The 16,588-nt window shown below is 38.3% G+C and overlaps 5 protein-coding genes and 2 non-coding genes across 10 annotated transcripts; 1 reads left to right on the forward strand and 6 right to left on the reverse strand.

Moving 5' to 3' along the window:
* Nucleotides 1–438: 438 nt before the first annotated feature.
* Nucleotides 439–1,261, reverse strand: LOC148169783 (general odorant-binding protein 28a-like). Its single transcript, XM_088043161.1, has 6 exons — nucleotides 1,159–1,261; nucleotides 1,028–1,112; nucleotides 888–979; nucleotides 722–842; nucleotides 602–672; nucleotides 439–550 (listed from the first exon to the last, which is right to left on the reverse strand). The coding sequence occupies exons 1-6, from the start codon at nucleotides 1,204–1,206 to the stop codon at nucleotides 512–514; spliced, it is 456 nt and encodes a 151-aa protein (XP_087899287.1). The 5' UTR covers nucleotides 1,207–1,261; the 3' UTR covers nucleotides 439–511.
* Nucleotides 1,262–1,346: 85 nt separating this feature from the next.
* On the reverse strand, nucleotides 1,347–4,303 carry ort (glycine receptor ora transientless). 2 transcript variants are annotated; one of them, XM_088043140.1, is made up of 7 exons: nucleotides 4,100–4,303; nucleotides 3,514–3,582; nucleotides 3,088–3,459; nucleotides 2,957–3,039; nucleotides 2,060–2,295; nucleotides 1,851–2,011; nucleotides 1,347–1,799 (listed from the first exon to the last, which is right to left on the reverse strand). In XM_088043140.1, exons 1-7 carry the CDS (start codon nucleotides 4,162–4,164, stop codon nucleotides 1,508–1,510), a joined length of 1,278 nt encoding a protein of 425 aa, XP_087899266.1. In that variant the 5' UTR covers nucleotides 4,165–4,303; the 3' UTR covers nucleotides 1,347–1,507. The 2 variants fall into 2 exon arrangements, with proteins under 2 accessions (XP_087899266.1, XP_087899267.1); XM_088043141.1 differs by lacking the exon at nucleotides 3,514–3,582.
* Nucleotides 3,695–3,766, reverse strand: TRNAE-UUC (transfer RNA glutamic acid (anticodon UUC)). The gene has a single exon. It is a non-coding gene; the product is annotated as a tRNA-Glu (tRNA).
* TRNAE-UUC (transfer RNA glutamic acid (anticodon UUC)) lies at nucleotides 3,906–3,977 on the reverse strand. Its single transcript has one exon. It is a non-coding gene; the product is annotated as a tRNA-Glu (tRNA).
* A 694-nt stretch (nucleotides 4,304–4,997) lies between the features above and the next one.
* On the reverse strand, nucleotides 4,998–7,235 carry LOC148169787 (heparanase-like). Of its 3 annotated transcripts, none has more exons than XM_088043132.1 (10): nucleotides 7,186–7,235; nucleotides 7,060–7,132; nucleotides 6,941–7,009; nucleotides 6,678–6,894; nucleotides 6,258–6,631; nucleotides 5,983–6,211; nucleotides 5,803–5,936; nucleotides 5,578–5,756; nucleotides 5,257–5,528; nucleotides 4,998–5,209 (listed from the first exon to the last, which is right to left on the reverse strand). In XM_088043132.1, the coding sequence occupies exons 3-10, from the start codon at nucleotides 6,984–6,986 to the stop codon at nucleotides 5,047–5,049; spliced, it is 1,614 nt and encodes a 537-aa protein (XP_087899258.1). In that variant the 5' UTR covers nucleotides 6,987–7,009; nucleotides 7,060–7,132; nucleotides 7,186–7,235; the 3' UTR covers nucleotides 4,998–5,046. The 3 variants fall into 3 exon arrangements, with proteins under 3 accessions (XP_087899258.1, XP_087899257.1, XP_087899256.1); XM_088043131.1 differs by having other exon boundaries at nucleotides 7,060–7,141; XM_088043130.1 differs by having other exon boundaries at nucleotides 7,060–7,235.
* On the forward strand, nucleotides 7,113–9,682 carry LOC148169788 (putative cytochrome P450 301a1, mitochondrial). The gene is made up of 6 exons (XM_088043129.1): nucleotides 7,113–7,201; nucleotides 7,370–7,835; nucleotides 7,883–8,113; nucleotides 8,159–8,396; nucleotides 8,498–9,497; nucleotides 9,542–9,682. Exons 2-6 carry the CDS (start codon nucleotides 7,682–7,684, stop codon nucleotides 9,650–9,652), a joined length of 1,734 nt encoding a protein of 577 aa, XP_087899255.1. The 5' UTR covers nucleotides 7,113–7,201; nucleotides 7,370–7,681; the 3' UTR covers nucleotides 9,653–9,682.
* Nucleotides 9,683–9,722: 40 nt separating this feature from the next.
* Nucleotides 9,723–16,459, reverse strand: LOC148169789 (calpain-D-like). Its single transcript, XM_088043106.1, has 10 exons — nucleotides 16,042–16,459; nucleotides 15,331–15,967; nucleotides 13,936–14,342; nucleotides 13,680–13,889; nucleotides 11,682–12,735; nucleotides 11,430–11,632; nucleotides 11,177–11,352; nucleotides 10,852–11,132; nucleotides 10,576–10,805; nucleotides 9,723–10,534 (listed from the first exon to the last, which is right to left on the reverse strand). Exons 1-10 carry the CDS (start codon nucleotides 16,266–16,268, stop codon nucleotides 10,060–10,062), a joined length of 3,900 nt encoding a protein of 1,299 aa, XP_087899232.1. The 5' UTR covers nucleotides 16,269–16,459; the 3' UTR covers nucleotides 9,723–10,059.
* Between the last annotated feature and the right edge of the window lie 129 nt (nucleotides 16,460–16,588).

A 16,588-nucleotide genomic window follows, 5' to 3' on the forward strand; every position in this document is an offset into this window, starting at 1 on the left:
AATTCATTCATTCTTGTTATTTCTGTATTTATTTACTAATTTGTTTTTCGGATTCTGTTTATTTTAAGTTTGAGTTTATTATTTCATTTTGTTAGTCTCAAAATAAACTTGTCAATTTTTATGAGAAGACGTCACCTAAAAAATTACGTCAGTGTAACAACAATGCAAAAATATTTAAGATGCATCCATAGTTACAAATAAAGTAGGAAAAGCTAATTTTCAGGTAACTTAACATCAACAACACGATTGGTTAGTTTAAATTGTTCATTTTCTGATCACTATTAAAGATGGATTTTTTTAAACATTTTTCCAATTATTCCCAGAAGATTGTGAATACATCGTTTCATTTTGGTCCGCTAGTTCTGATAGACCCTGTATATTTAACGGCCTTTTTCTTTTAATTAATACTTCAAAAAACGAACAATAAAACAAGCAAAATCTAAGCATGCATTTTATTTCTACAAACATTCATCTCATCATCTCATAAGTATAACGACTTTAAAACAACACTTTATTTAGCCACCATAAAACCTTCCTTGGTAATGCCCATCTAAAAAAAAAAATCAAAAAAAATTACAACACTTCCTAAAATTCCACTTACAGCGCGTGATTCATTCGTAACACAAGTAGCCATCAACGAAGCAGTTTCGCACCGATCGTCCACGATTTTTTCTAAAAAACATTATTATAGAAATTCATAATAAAGATAAAAAACTCGTACTGCTAGCATCACAAGTATCAATAATTTTCATTATTTTTCCATGGAGTTCTGCGTCCACCGTCTTTAATTCATTGAAAGCATCAATAGCAGCTTGCTTGTCTAAAGTACCATCAGGCTTCATCTACAAAAAAACGATAAAACAAACACACAATTTCAGAAAAATTACCATTTTCAGGTGCTCGTAAAAGCACGCAATAATGCATTTCGCTGCGTGAGTGGATGGCGGTATTTTCATATCCATGAGTTCTGCCAAGTCACCTATAAAAAAAAAATGTATAACTGTAGAGAAAATGTTGTTTGACTTACTAGACTCCGCGTGTTCTTGAGCCACACATTCCGTACCGATGGCTTGAGCTTTCTTCATGTAAGCTTCAAATTGTTCTTTGGTTAGCTGAAAGAATAAGTGAGTAATGAAGAGTAAGAAAGAAGTCACTTACGGCATGAGCTCCCAAAAACAAGGCGCAAACCACAAGGATAGTCTTCATTTTGCTTCGATTTTCAAACTGGAAGTGATGCACCTCACCACCACTTTTATACTGATTTCGGTATTTTTTATTTGATTTTAATTACAGGCGTTGGGGCAATAATCAAATTTGCTCTTGGTAAAAATAGCGAAGTTCGCAAATTCGATAATTCATGTTTATTAAGTCATCAATGCACAAACATCCTAACAATTATAATGAGCTTAATCTATTCTACAATTTAGAACATGACACTGATGTTTTAAAATTGATAGGTACACTCTGTAATACAAGTTATTAAAACAAAATATCTAAATTTGTCCCTTTAAATGTATTCAGCGAATAGTATCCAGTACGTACCATTAAGCACGGTAAATAACAAAGGAAAGAAAACCCTGCTAAACCTATCAATATTGATAGCCCTGTTCCTGGCTTTTTGCGCCGGAGTTTGCACGGGAGTTGGCTTCGGTAATCCGCTCAACAAAAACGAATTTTCTTTTCCAGCCATGTCGAAAATCGTCTCGACTTTTTTCGGCGGCGGTGGTGGTTTCGGGAGATCCGAGTCCCCCAAAACTATATTAACTAAACAGTACTCCATCAACGCCATAAACACGAAACTTAAAAATAAACAAAACTAGAACAAAAATTTTTTCAATGTTAAATCTTACAGAGTACAAACTGACATAAAAGCATCCACTGCTTTCAGATACGAAACGGGAGGAAGAGCCGCTTGACTTTTAGCATGCTGAGTAGATAAAGTTAGTAGAGAAGTCACTCCGAGAGTTACTCGAGCTGGGGCTGCTTCAGGTTTGATCCAGAAAGACACCCACTAAAAAATGCTGGTAATCTTTGGGGATATTAAGAGGGATTTACGTACGGACATGATGACAATGAGACACGTTGGGATGTAAGTGTGAAAGAGGTAATAGCCTAAACGACGCTTTAGTTCGAAAACTACTTCCAAACAAGTGAAGTTTCCAGTTGAGTAGACTTGAGTACAGTCGGCAGTGTGGTTGTGGACTAGAGCCAGTTGGGGGAGTTCGATATTTTCGTCTACGACCAAGGGGACGTCGGGGTCCCATTGGAAAATCATGTCGTCGGTGGTGTGAGACACTAAAATGGGCAGGGAGGCTATACAAAAATTATAAAAAAGTGGACCCGGCGCATCCACCATTTTTATCAAATATTTAATAATAAAAATAAAAATTAACGTGTACTTAAAATGGTGGCTATATTTTCATATATTTCGTCGCTCTAAGCCTTAAGACGTAAAAACTTTTTAAATAAACCCCTTCTGATAACATAACAGTACAGGGTAACTTCATACAGATTGTTCTTTTATTTGGAACAACATGTTTTTAATTTGTGTTCGGCAGTAAAATGCGAAAAACGCTCGGCAAGCTTGAACACGATTAAAATTAACTTCTTTCATGAATGACTCATCCCTTAAACAACCTTCCGCGTCATCGTACAGCCCGTGCCCGCCGGAATGTTGTTGGCACAAAAACTCGTTGGATTACCTCATCAAGGCCACTTCCGGTAAAAAAACTTTTTTATATTCCAGTAAACAACCTTCGTAGTAAAAACGTAAGAACTGGACCACTTTCGCTTTAGTCCAGTCGAAGAACGAGTTATGACGTCATTACGTCACGGTGGTGTGGTTTGGAGTACGACTGCTTGCAATGTCGGCAATTATGCTTATAAAAACTTGAATTTTGGCGTTTTGTTTCACAAATAACTACTTTACTTTATTTCTAGGCCTAGCTTAACTTACGACTTTCCATCTGCAGCTTACACTCTTGAGTGTCATGCGGATAGATCATGAAATTCATGGCGCAAGAGAGCCTCAAAGTGAGCCTGCAACCCCAAAAATGAGCTGGAACCACATCAAAAGCTGCCTCTTACTTAACCATGTACAAAATGGTTTTGTCTTTATACAACCACATGTAATGATTGGGTATCGTCATGGTCTGAAACGTAACCGATTTGGCGTTTTTGAAAAACGAGTCTGGTCTCCACATGTTTTTCAACCAATCGACTTCCAACAATCTATACTCTGACGTCATATTTTCCGGTAATCGCAACCTGTGATCTTTCCATGTCTGTGCGAAGAAAATATCCGCTGCATACGTCATTGATCCTTCATCGATACTATCCAAACCCATTACGGTCACGTGAAAATAGACTTTGGTTGGATTACCATCTTTCTTTGGAGGTCTCATTTTGTCGTATTTACTTGGATCTTCTGGAAGAATGTCGTTGATGGTTAATCCCGTTCTAAAAATAATGAACGAATGAAAGACTTTTTTTATTGATGAGACAAAGACATACGTCGGTTCTTCACGCTCTAGTTCCACTCTTTCCGCAAATTGCTCGTGGTAAAAATCTAGAGGGCATAGGCTGGAAATGGAAGAAAATGTCTTACGTGGAATTCACAATGTCAAGGTTGGAGGAATAAAAAAAATAATGGGCGCTATTATCACGCTACGTTTGAGCAAAAGAGGGAAAAAGTTTCCGATACCGGGAATCGAACCCGAGCCTCCTGGGTGAAAGCCAGGTATCCTAGCCACTAGACCATATCGGATTATGGTAAGAGTATACAAATAATTGTTAGTAACGGTTATCTTTAATTAGTCATCGATAAAATGATATAGTGGTAACCAATTTGTGGTTTATAATCATAAAAAAATAAAAATGAAGTAAAAAATTTTCAAAAAGAAGTGTTCCGATACCGGGAATCGAACCCGAGCCTCCTGGGTGAAAGCCAGGTATCCTAGCCACTAGACCATATCGGATATGTCTAGGTGTATTTTAACACTACGTTATATCGTTACATTCTTTAATTATATTTATCAGGATTAAGAAAATTTATAACTTTTATAAAACATCAATAAAACTAATACCTAAAAATACTTACGCAATATCTGCTTTTAAGATACCGACAATTAAAATTAAAATCAAAGTTACGACTGTAAAACACATTTTAAATGTTATTAACACTTCAAGAGTTGCATCTCTATGTTTACCACAGTTCTTAAATTGTCACGTATAGTTTTTCCACATAATTTAATGGATCTTTAATTGCGCTATTAAAAAGTGAGATTCAAGGGAGTGAAAAACGCCAACTAAGGGGTGAAAAAGTGGTGAAGTCTTCTTATGCACTTCGTTCCTCACCTCACTCCTCCTCCAGAAATTACAAGCTTCTGGAGTGTCATTATTATCCCTATCAAGCTCGTCCCACTCTTGCGCAGATTTTACAATTTTTACACAATATTAGAACCGCTATTTTTCTTTCACTTCTAATTACTGATTACAGCGTTTTTGAACATCGAAATTTGTTGACGTTTCCCAGTTTCTTATTTTATTTAATAAAGCTTTTTTTATATATATCCTATGCTTCCTCATTCTTATCAGTTATATTAATTCAATTCAATAAAGCGCTCAGAAAATATTTTTTTAAAAACATTTTATTAGAAAATAATAAATATAAAATTTAAATTTTACACTCACAGCGTAATTAATTGAAGTATTTATCGCCTCGGCTGATACTTTGCAAACCTGATTAATTGATCGCCCTGTAGATCTAAAACAAAAGGACCCCAAGTTTGCGACTTCGACGAAATATTGAAATATTAACCAAAAATCATTACGGAAATAATGACACCAACGCACTTCTCTGTGCCTTAAAACCTCCTCAAGCACGATTTTACAGTCAGCACCTTTCAAGAGATGCAGATCGCAAATTCTAAGGACTTCTTTATTATGAAGTGCACTAAAGTCGTGAACGACACGGTTTCAGAAACAGAAAAATGAGACCAAAGTAAAATCGTTTATTGTAAAATATCACAATAAAAACAGTCCATTTTAGCAATGCGGAACCGCATTGTTGGGCACTGGGATGACCCAAAAAGCCAAAGAATAAGGTGGCATCTCCACGTAAGGATTCGCACTTACAACTCTTGCTATGAGCTTGGGAATATCATTCGTGGGAGTCAGGTGAAGTTCTTGGTCATTCAGAAATATAAACCTGAGAAAAATACAACAATATTAACATCCATAAACGAAGGAACTGACCTGGAATCGATCCGACGAATCGTCGATAAAATATACGCATCAACTTTCAGATCTGTGGTTTGATCGTCCTGAGGTAACATCCCTTCGAAACGAATCTTCGCTCTCCGATTGTCGATATTTAATGCAAAAACTGTTACCAGAGAGGTTCTTCCGAAGTAACTCCTTCGGTTGGTACAATGGCAGTACACGCGGAGCTTCTCAGATTCTGAGAAATTACAATCCACCACTTTGTTTCCCACTAGTTTCTTGTACAGAACGCTGACCCAAAAGTCCTGATAAAATTCGAAATTACTTATAGAAAAACAGGGTGTGAGGTAATACAGGTGTGGGATTATAATTATTAGTAATCAAAGCATAATGCCCTTGGAAGATCGACTGTCTAATCACCACACTCAAACCACTTTTAGCAGCAACCCCTAGTTTGTCCAACCATAGAAATGAAGCAATGTAACGATCTGAAAGATGACGTGCACCTCCACCATAAGCTGAAGAAGTCTCACCTTAAAACTAAAATCAGTGCAAACCTAAAGAAAGTGCACCCTTTACCTAACCAAATGGGCTTATCTACTCCTTGATTTTTCAAAATGTTTTTAACTGTGTTAATTTGCCAGTGCAAAATATCAAAGTTTTGGGGGTCTAAAAAGTCGCCAATGGTGGCGGTAGCCCCATTGAAGTAATATCTGCAATATTAAAACTAACGTGCGAGAATTGTGCAATAAAACTTACTGATGCCACGTCACTGCGTCTATGGCTTGGGCAGCACCGGGAAGAAAATCCCTTAGATAAATCTGACTAGCGTTTGTATTTTCTTGGGGTCTTGTGACGTCAGGACCGACTAAAAGCGACCGTGCATACTTTGGATATTCCTTCAAAATATCACGCAAAGTTTGAAAGTCTTTAGCTAACTGTTCTGGAGTAACTTGATAGTTAAACTGGTGGCGAAACGCGTTCGGTTCTGGGAATCTAATTTTAGTGGTTATTAACACATTTTTACTTAGTACCATTTCCTAGCTCCCAATTCACTTTCAAGTTGTGAATATTAGAAAACTCGATCAATTTTCTAGCATTTTCAAAGTCCCAGCTTCCATTTTCAAACCTCTTTAATGCGTTTAAATCAAATATTAGAACTGCGCCCGTCTTTCTAGCCAACTGGTTAAGCTGAAGCCACTCATGAGCGCTCATTGTAAAATTCGGGTATTGCAGATAATCACAAAAAATTTGGTCGTTCGCACATTCACCCCCGTCGACGTGTTCATCGAGATATTTAAAATGGAAAGAGTTAGACATAGAGAATGTTAATCTATCTGACATTGTGCCCCCAACTCTAAGGTAGCAGGGCGTTAGGGCTCTTATCAACTTGTGCACTTTCTCGCTCCTGCAATTTTAAGTGATTATTGGGAATTTTAGTGTGATACTAGTACGTGATATCAAAGTTCTTGAAACCACTGGCGATTATTGAGGTGTCTAAAGCAATGCTGAGGAATCTAGGGTGTGTTTTGAATACAAAAGGAGATTCTTTTATGTACACGACGTGTACTTTTTGGGTCAAATCCAACGAGAGCACTGCCAGACATATCAAGACTGTGAAAAAGCAAAATGTCGCGATGATAACAGAGCACAAGTTGCTACATTTTCCAACTAAAACAATAAATCTAAAAAAGGTTTGAGTCAAATAACGTGTTACATCTCGAGATGGGCCGCTGCAGAATATTGTTTTCCATCAGCAACATGTTTACAAACTGTTTTTGCAGTTCTAAAATGAAAACATAAACAAACCTGGTTACATAACCACACATTTTTTACCTTCTGTTTAATATCGAGCAGCGTTATTATTACAAATGGTCTAAAGACATTCTGGAGCCTTTAAAATGAAAAACTGTTGACCCTAAAAAGGTTGTTTTCAAAAAATTAAATAAAAATGTTGACAACCTGACAGGAAATGCAGGTACGACCAACTTTTGATATAAAAAAACACTGACCACTTGATGGAAATTTAAAATTTAATATCCTGACTGCGACTCAAGTTATTTTAATATAACATAATCTAATTCGTAATATTTTTTCTAATTACAATAAATCATTATTAATTCGTAATTTTTTAATTAATTTTCAGTTTCAACGTTAGGGGAGAATTTGTAAAATCAAGAAACCAGTCCAAAAACAATTGAAAACCAGTGCAAAAATTCGCTTTCCTGTCACAAAGTTTAAATCTTTGCAAAACAACACAAAAAGTTAGTGAAAACAGTGAATTTTGTGATCTAGAATAAAAGGACTCTTCGGCCCTTTTTTCCCAACAGTTTTTTAGGTTTTGAAACTTCTGCGACGTTTAAGAAACAAAACAGCTAAGTAGCCTGTGCGACGCCTTTTATTGTCACAACCGAAGCTTAGGGAAAAATTGTAAAAATCACGATTTTCTCGAGAAAAAATGTCGATATCAAACGCATTACGTGGAAAACCTTTGCATTCTTACGTCCTAACACGTTTGAATTGGAAAAACTTTGCAAGTTATTCGACAAAAACTTCGGCGACAGTGGCGGAAACTACTCCATCTGCAGATCCTAGCACTTTCCCTTTACCCGGTATTTTATTGTTTTCCTTGTACTTTCCTCTAATTTTCCTTCCCTAGGTCAACCAAAAATTTCCATGTCAGTAAAGATGGAAAAACCCAAAGTTGATATGTTGGTCGATACCTCTACCATCCAGCGCAAAGTCGTATCGGACCAGATAACTAAAGCTATAGCTTTTGATGCCATTCCAGGTCCCATTAGCTTAAGGATAATTCACAGGATTTGGGGAGCTTTGCCGGTTATAGGCACGCAGATTACAGGAGCGGCGATCCAGTACTTCTTAGCAGTTGGTACGTGTAAACACGATATTTCAAAGAGTCTATTTTTTTTGACAGGGAGTCTGTTGAGCTGGAGTGGAAATATGGCCCTTTTCAAGAGGTTTTTTGATCATTACGGACCAGTGGTGAGACTTCATGGTCCTCTTGGGGGCGACATCGTCATGGTGAGTCGACCTGAGCATATACAGGCTGTTTTTAAAAACGAAGGACCTTATCCGATTCGATCGAGTCTTGATTCGGTGGAAAAGTATCGTCTGCAGCACAGAAAGTTGCGGCATTCGGGTCCATTTCTTATGTGAGTGTCATATTGTTTGTAATCTCTAACGATTCTGAATGTCAACATCTTCTCTTTGTAAAACCTGTCATCAATGTCTGTAGGGAATCTGATTCTTCCAGGTTTGGCCCTGAATGGGAGAAATTCCGAATGTCCGTTGAACAGCCACTTCCTCAATTACTTGCGCAACAATTCGACAAAATCGATGATACTTGCGACAAGTTTATCGTACGTATTGCCACCATCAGAGACCGCCAAGAAGAGGTTCCCAGTGATTTCCACAAAGAAATTTACAAATGGTGCCTAGAATGCATGTGTTTGGTAACACTGGATAAAAGATTGGGGTTCTTAGACCCCTGCGGTCTAAGTACGACTTCCGATCCTGGAGTGCTTCTCGATGGTTTGATGAAAGCCACTAAAGCGATTCAGAGATGTGAATACGGCTTGCATTTATGGCAGATTTTTCCCACTCCTGCTTGGAAATCACTCGTGGAAAACTGCGATACTATTGATTTCGTCCTGAGCAAATATGTCAATAGAATCCAAGCTTTAATTAAAGAGAAGAAGGAAGGATATAACAACCAAGAAGTATCGTGTCTCATGGAAAACGTGTTACTGAAGCCTGGAATCATGGCGGAGGACGCTATGACAATCTTGCTTGATATGATGTTGATTGGAATCAACGCGATGGCTCATACAGTTGCCTTCATGTTGTACCACCTGGCTAGGAACCCCAGAAGCCAAGTGAAACTGTACAACGAAATCGCGCGCCAACCGACAAATCTATCTAAAGATGCCCTAGCGGCAATGCCGTATCTTCAAGCTTGCATCAAGGAGACTTTGAGGCTCAAACCACCAATTCCACTCTTGGGTCGTATTCTTCAAAACGATCTCTCTGTCTACAATTACCATATTCCAAGAGGAACCTACTTGCTGATGGTAACCAGCTTGTCAAGTTGGAGAGAAGAATACTTTGAGGATGCCCACAAATTCATGCCGGAACGTTGGTTGACTTCTCTTGACGAAATGCAACAATTTGCATCGATCCCTTTTGGCTACGGGGCTAAGGCTTGTTTGGGTAAAGAACTCGCTGAGATGCAGATCGGGGCACTTATCACCAAGGTAAGACTCTCTTTGAGAGGTTTTAATTACGTGTGTTCGTACAGATTTTAAGGAACTTCAAGATTGAGTACCTGTATGGTGATATTAAGAGCACTAATAAGTTGTGGGCAGCACCGAACAAAAAACTTCGTTTCAGATTTGCAGAGCGCGTCTAATTTAGTTTTTGCTCAGTTTCTTAGTTTAAGGTGTTTTTGTTAGTTTCTTTGGTGTTAATTAAAAGTGAGATTATTTGAAAGCTTACTTTAATTCTTAACAATTTACGAAGTCACACAAACCTTGCAAGACAATCTAAAAAGCATGTTACTGAATCTGTACTAGTAAACACCAAACAGCTAACGTAACTAGGTCAATAAACATGAACAAACGTAGTTACGTTAACAATTACGTTTATACGTCGTAAAACTGAACACTGCAATATTCGTGAACAATGTGACAAAAATTGTTGCATAAAAATAAAAAAATAATAATAAAAACATCAAAAAATAAACATTAGGCCATTCGTATTACCCTTGTTTAACAAATCAACAATAAAAAATCAGTCCAACAAAAGAGATAGGAAAATTTAAAATAAACGGGGCATATGCAACCCGCTAGTCTGATAATCCAGTTCTGGCTCGTGACAAGTGCCAGAAGGCCCCCAATCATATAAACCCTGTGAATTAGCAAGTCTATGTGTAAGTCTATGAGCTATGGAAAACCCGCCACTACCTTCGAGTTGCGTCAAAACAATAATAACTTGTCGCGTTAAAGGAGGCACGGAATCGACAGTTTTTAACGTGCCACGTGTAGACACCACGTTGTAACTCTCCTGGCAGTCGCATTTCACGTGGATCCATTTATTTTCATGGCGGTTTTCGACCATCACGACCAATCCTGCCCATCCTTTCGTCAAGTAATACGCTGTCATACCTTCACGACCTTCGTGTCTTTGTCCTCTTGCTAATGTTAAGGAGATAATTGAATCTGCCAAGATACAATCAGGAGGCGTTAACTGTTCGGCGAGTAATTTTTTCGAACTGTGGATGGCTAAAACATATCTACACAAAAATTTACGTGAAAATCCTATTTTCGTTGTTACCTGGGGTAAGCTGTAAAATCTTCCAACCCTGTGTGCCAGTGGTTGAAGGCTAAAGGTACAACAACGTATTCACCAGCTTCTAACATTTTGTTACACCCTACGAAACCTCGAACTTGTCTTTTACTGTGCTCTACTAAACTACCGATAGTTGAACCGTTGCGTGCTTTAAAAAGAACTACACACAAATCTAATTGCGATCGCTGAGATTTTTCAGACTTGCGTTGGCCCTCCTGAAAAATAGTAAGTAGTTTCACAAAGTAAAAAGTACTTTATTACTTGAAACAGTGTAAAATCCACTTCAGTTGGCTCTAAAATCGTGAGCAAAATACAGGAAAGATGCTTTTGTGACGAGAGCGGAGGTAAAATACCAGACAACCTCACTTCGTTCCAACCATTCCGAGCTTTACAGATGTCGATACAATCGAAGTACTTTAAAACATCCCCGAAAGAGATCCAAAAAGTACCATCTTGGGGCCCTTCCGGCATTAGCTCCGTACGCAACGTCCGCGACCATTTCTCGGAACTGTCCGACCAGTCACCTTTCCACACAAAATGACCTAAAGAGAGATTAGAAATTCGGTGAGACTAGCCAAAGACTAACCCCATGGATTCCGCAGCTTCAAAAGTCTATGACCATCTAGATCTCGAACATCCAACAAAGAGTACGCGTGGCGAGGTCGCAGTCCTTTATTCTGGTACTCGACTTCGTCGACTTTCATATTACCGCCGCCGCAAGACGCCCCCATTAAAAAAAGTGCTTGACGTGAAGACAAAAGTCTGGGAAAAACGCAATGTTTCTTATTGTCCTTGTTACGTAATATATTGTTATGTGATCGCTTGATTGTTTAACTTACTGTGCCCAAATGAGATCAGTGTCGAGTTCCTCCTCGGCGGGAGCGGGAATCGACGAAGCTTGAAGAGGAATGGATTCGCAAGGTGCCCCCGTCAGTGTAGCCAACCCTTCGATGGCGCGGCCCGAAACTAAAGCTTCATAACAACCGTGGATTTTCGCGACGGCTTTTTCGATTAACGGAACCCAGAGTTGTTTTCTTTTCGCCTGGAAAACTCGAGTTAGTGTTTTGGTGTTGAGTGTAGCGTTGTCTTACTTGGGAATAAAACAAATGCCCCTTTTTATCACATGGAAAGTAGTCGTCTACAAGAACAGTGGTCCAATTGCCGTCTTTGCACAACCTAACTTGGTAAACTCCTTGAGGGCAAAAGTCCCTCGTTATGAGAACAGCTCTGATGAGATCTTCACGTTCTGCCAACACGGCTAAGGCACTCAACAGCCAACAGTTACCTAGAACACCTTGAGATATATCAGATGGATGCGGTTTTCGAAAGACAGCCCATGGAAAGTCAGTGTCTGGTCCGTCATCCACTGTTATATCTCGAAGTCGTTTCCATTTAACCGTGTGAGCATCTTTGACTTCTGAAGGATTGTAATAAAGACTACTCGGCGACGGTGCAAAGGAATCGTCCACGTAACTTTGCTTTTTCAATTTACAGTATCTAACAATGTAATTCCAGTGTTTATTCGCTAGCTCCTCCTGAGTCAACCTAGCCGGTTCTTCAGGAGGCGTGGTCCTAACATCTTCCCGAATCTTCTGGCACATATCACAGATAATATGAGATTTCGTGTTTTCGAAAGTACAAATCATGCATTGCCACTTAACGTTGCTGGTATTCGATGGCATGGACTGGTCTAAGTCAGTCATCAAATTAATTCTAGACCGCCCTCTACTGACAACTTTCTGGTTATTCACTTTTGAGTACGAACTCTTATTGTACTTTTTGGATGAACCGTGTCGCGGGGATCGGTTGCCCAAAGCCACATCTAAGCTATTTTTCTCAGTCTTACAGGCTTTGCAAGATAACGTTGTCAATGGATTCTTCAACGTACATTTCGTACAAGACCAAAATTCACCTTTTCTTAAGGTCATATCGCTCGATAACGACAGCGAACGTAATTTAGAACCGCAACAAGCCTCGCAGATTAGAGAACGACCACTGTTGACTAGAGTGCATTTTTTACAAGTCCATTTCTGGTCGTCGATGGAACTGTCGTCGCCAGGGAGGAGTTGGAAGTCGTCGTCGAGGTCCTGGTCGAGGGTCGCCAAGGGCACTTGGAGCTCCACCGACTCGTTCCAACTTAAAGGCCTTTAAAGAAAACAAAATTAATTAAAGGTGAGCTACAATCTTTACATCAGCGATTTTTTAATATTGAACAAAATCGTGTGGTGTTATTAGAAGCGACAGTCCACGCCGCTTATGATTAATGATGATATAAATTATTATTGACTTTCTGAGGCTAAGCCAAATAAACTTAAGTCAATAACTAATATCAATATTTTTTTACATTTTCCTTAATGCCATGAAATCATGCAAGTTTAAATAACTGAAAGAAGAGCAAAAATGCAAATCCCCAAGTCTGTTTTATAAAAATTATTTTCGCTGTAATTGATTTATTATTATTACATCAGAACAATAGATAATAGGCTTGAGTATTATTGTTTATATGAACGAAATGTCACGTAACCGAATTTCACATTCGCTTTTTTATTAAATTCTAATACTAATAAAATATAAAAGCAAAGGTAAAAAATGTTTGCAAAAGAAAAGTTAATTTAACAAACTTGTTTAGAAAAAAAAACAGCAAATTTTTACAATTACAAACTACACAAAAGCGCTACTTTTTTCCACAACATTAATTTGATTAGAATTTTAAAATTACTCTTTTTTATCCTTAAAACTGTTGAAGTTTACATGTTACCTGTAGAATCTGCTGTTACTGACGGCCATAGCATCACACGGCTTCCAACGATCATTACGACAATGCCAGATAAGATCAAGTGGGATCAACACATTTTTTTACATTTCTCCCACCACAGCAAAGTGATATGCAATATCCGATCAACCAATCAATTTGGATAAAAAAATCAGTTTAGTGAGCTTTGCGCGTATTTGATAAGTTGGTAGCTCTGCTAGAACAACCGTTACAGAACTGCCAACCAAAAATGTTGATGAAGGTTGTACAAATTGAATATTAATGTTTGGACCTGAATAAATAAACCGCCCCAAAAATTATGATTTTTAATACTTACAACGGTGTCGAAGTGCTACTTCTATCCTCAGTCACGGTCACCGTACAAGGTTCATTTAAACTCGGTCGCATCCTTGGCCCCTTACAAATATCGCACTTGAAATTATTAAAATCGTTATATGCAAATGAACACTGGCGGCAAGTCCACTTTCTTTTATCAAAGGGCCAGTTCGTTGTCACTGTGTTACTGCTACCCTTCAACGCTTGAAGTCTGTAAAAATCAACACAATAAATAATTCTGCGTCATCTTTCCTTACATTTTCTCATGTTGATCGTGATCAAAATCTCCCTTTTTGTGAGCGTTGACAATTCCTTGATTTTCGTAAATGTGTTTGTCTTTATCCGGTTCTGAGATTCCGATGTAAGTGTAAAGAGTAGCAGCAGCCCCCTCATTCGTAATATCACTGGTGCTTCTGTTGAGATTCAAATTACTATACCTAGAGGAAATACCATCGAAGGAATGTTGGGAGGACTGTATATCCGTCATGGATGTGCTGGATTTAGGAAACGCCGATTCTAACACTTCGTTGCCTAAGCTTCGACGATTGATATTGGGCACGTGGAGGTTTTGGGATGTGGGAAGTTCGGAAAATGAACGTCGATATGAGGGTTTCTGGTTGTGACTAGGGTTTCTCAACGCCTCATTATCCGCCCAATTGTCAACCTGTAATATAAAAAGAATCAAATGAAAATTTTATCGTTCAATCAATAAATGGAGGTTAATAATTCACTCATTTCCCTCTGTTGCGTTATGCTTTATTGGGAGTTTAACGCTATTAATACACGCTCAAAACTCAAGTCATAAAGTCGTCACTCGCATGTTTATTGCGACAGTTCCATTTATTACAAAAATCCTTTTTGAGAGAAAATCGGTCGGTGAACTTTTAACAGACGAATGCTCCTAAGATCAAATCAAATAATTATAAGAGACCTTTACCTATAATTATATCACTTTCTGTGTATAAATCATACATAAAGTTGAAAGTCGTTTACTTATACCCGACGCAAAATCGGAAACTAAGATGAAAGGAATTTAATAAGGTATATTAGGTATAGTTTATGGTTATTGCATGTAAAAATGATGTTTAAAAATAAACAGATGTTAAAAATATCGATTGAAGCTACCACGTTCATCAATTTTAAAATGATTAGTTTTTCTACAGTGCGAATATTTTTTTCCCGAGGGAGTACAATGACACTAAATGGGTGCGTTATTGTAAAAAAGGCTCCGGATTTCAGAGAAACAGCAAACGTAAAAACAACGGCGAATTATTACAAATGCAGAACGAGCAATCCAATTTAATTGTGTTATAACAAAGCAAATCAGGATTTTTTGTCGTAGTTATCATTCATTCATTAGTCTTTAGATTTAGCAAAAAACATTTGTAAAAAAATTCTACGCAGTCAAAAAAAAACAGTAAACTCATCTCTGAGTAGTTATTGATTGTCTATCACGTAAAATTCCCATTGGTAAATACCAAAATAAATCGTTAATTTCACAATAATAAGAGAAAAAACAGCTTAGCCGTGACTAACTTAATACGCGGGCAAAGCGAAATAATTCAACACACGTGTTACGTACAATATTTTTTCGACTATCATAAAAGTTCTGCAACCAACTATACCTAGGTGTAATTATTGAACTGAGTTACCTTGATTATAACCCCTGGATTGAAATTACTGTTGAGATCTGAAGAGTATGGCGATTCACAAGCTTCACAAACATCTCTATTAGGTCCGTTGAGCAGCGTGCACCTTTTGCAAGTCCACGAATTAGCCATTGCACCTTTAATTTTCCACGTATAATTAGAACTTCTCCCTGTATGAATGCCACTTGCTGTAGTTCGAACATTAGTTGGTATTATAGGATCACAGTTAATTTTTTGTGCTACAGAACAACTAAAACTCTGAATACTCGACAATGAAATTAAGCTATTCTTGGCTCTTTGACACATGCAAGTGAGTGGCCTATCACAACTCAAAATATCAAAGTTCCTAAAATTTGGTTGTTCAATTGGCGTCAAAGAAGCGCAATTCTTGCAAGGTGACTGAGCAACGTTCATCATTACACTCTCCTCACACAAGAAGCACTTCTTCGTGACCGACGGGAAGGAGACCGAGCAGTTGGTACACTGATTGCACCAAATCAGATCTGGTAAACTTGTGGATTTCCTCGGTTTCGCGCTCTTTTTCTCAAAATTTTTGACTGAAGCACTCCTTTGCAGCACCCACACTGTATTTAGGACAGTGTTTTGAACCAACGAAGCACAGTCCCACGTTTCTTCACGGCTGAAAACGAGAAAGTCGATCTTGAAACGTTTATTGATCTTCGCGCTTGAGACGTGGGATTTATCGGGAATTACCTGCGGAATGATGGATTCAACGACGATTTATCGTTGGATTTCAGACGTCTAATCACTGTGCAATTCGCGCTGCCACCAAAATTGCTCAGGACCGAGTCCTCGATGTCATAGTCTTTGTTTGTGTGTTGTCTTTTCGTGCCGCAGCGGATACATTTCACCTGTTCCGTTGGGTTGATTAAGCTGCACGATCCGCAATGCCATTGAAGCACGGAGGCGATGGCACCCATGGCAGATGGGACATGGCTATGACACCCATCAAAACACAGAACTGTGTCAACGGAACGCGACGAACAGCTGATGTCCTTCTGGGGCTATTTTCAAATTTCTAGCCATATTGGCTGACCTACTGCGCAGGCGCACTTCACAAAACTAGGCAACACATTATACAGTGTATAATGTATAATACACACCACCTGTCAATAAAATGATACGAGGGCTAATCGAAAAGTTACAAAATAATGAATTGGCTTAAATCAAGCACAGTCTAATTTGTTTTATTAAATATTATTAACAATATCAAAAGGATTTTGCCCAACTTGAGATAAAG

The sequence above is a fragment of the Gnatocerus cornutus genome, chromosome 8 (assembly GCF_029298725.1).
Source record: "Gnatocerus cornutus isolate USDA-ARS CGAHR chromosome 8, icGnaCorn1.1, whole genome shotgun sequence".
Classification (NCBI taxonomy): Eukaryota; Metazoa; Arthropoda; class Insecta; order Coleoptera; family Tenebrionidae; genus Gnatocerus; species Gnatocerus cornutus.

Coding starts and splice junctions, on each gene's coding strand:
- LOC148169783 (XM_088043161.1), bottom strand. CDS start 1,206: ATGAAGACTATCCTTGTGGTTTGCGCCTTGTTTTTGGGAGCTCATGCC. Junction 843..887: donor TTTACGAGCACCTGAAAATG/GTAATTTTTCTG, acceptor GTTTTTTTGTAG/ATGAAGCCTGATGGTACTTT. Junction 551..601: donor TTACGAATGAATCACGCGCT/GTAAGTGGAATT, acceptor TTTTTTTTTTAG/ATGGGCATTACCAAGGAAGG.
- ort (XM_088043140.1), bottom strand. CDS start 4,164: ATGTGTTTTACAGTCGTAACTTTGATTTTAATTTTAATTGTCGGTATC. Junction 3,583..4,099: donor ATCTTAAAAGCAGATATTGC/GTAAGTATTTTT, acceptor TTCCATTTCCAG/CCTATGCCCTCTAGATTTTT. Junction 2,296..2,956: donor TAAGCTGCAGATGGAAAGTC/GTAAGTTAAGCT, acceptor TGCCCATTTTAG/TGTCTCACACCACCGACGAC.
- LOC148169787 (XM_088043132.1), bottom strand. CDS start 6,986: ATGTTGCTGATGGAAAACAATATTCTGCAGCGGCCCATCTCGAGAT. Junction 6,895..6,940: donor GCAGCGGCCCATCTCGAGAT/GTAACACGTTAT, acceptor TTATTGTTTTAG/TTGGAAAATGTAGCAACTTG. Junction 6,212..6,257: donor GAATTGGGAGCTAGGAAATG/GTACTAAGTAAA, acceptor TTAGATTCCCAG/AACCGAACGCGTTTCGCCAC.
- LOC148169788 (XM_088043129.1), top strand. CDS start 7,682: ATGTCGATATCAAACGCATTACGTGGAAAACCTTTGCATTCTTACGTC. Junction 7,836..7,882: donor TAGCACTTTCCCTTTACCCG/GTATTTTATTGT, acceptor TTCCTTCCCTAG/GTCAACCAAAAATTTCCATG. Junction 8,397..8,497: donor CATTCGGGTCCATTTCTTAT/GTGAGTGTCATA, acceptor TGATTCTTCCAG/GTTTGGCCCTGAATGGGAGA.
- LOC148169789 (XM_088043106.1), bottom strand. CDS start 16,268: ATGGGTGCCATCGCCTCCGTGCTTCAATGGCATTGCGGATCGTGCAGC. Junction 12,736..13,679: donor AGTAGCACTTCGACACCGTT/GTAAGTATTAAA, acceptor TTTTCTTTAAAG/GCCTTTAAGTTGGAACGAGT. Junction 11,133..11,176: donor GAAGCTGCGGAATCCATGGG/GTTAGTCTTTGG, acceptor ATCTCTCTTTAG/GTCATTTTGTGTGGAAAGGT.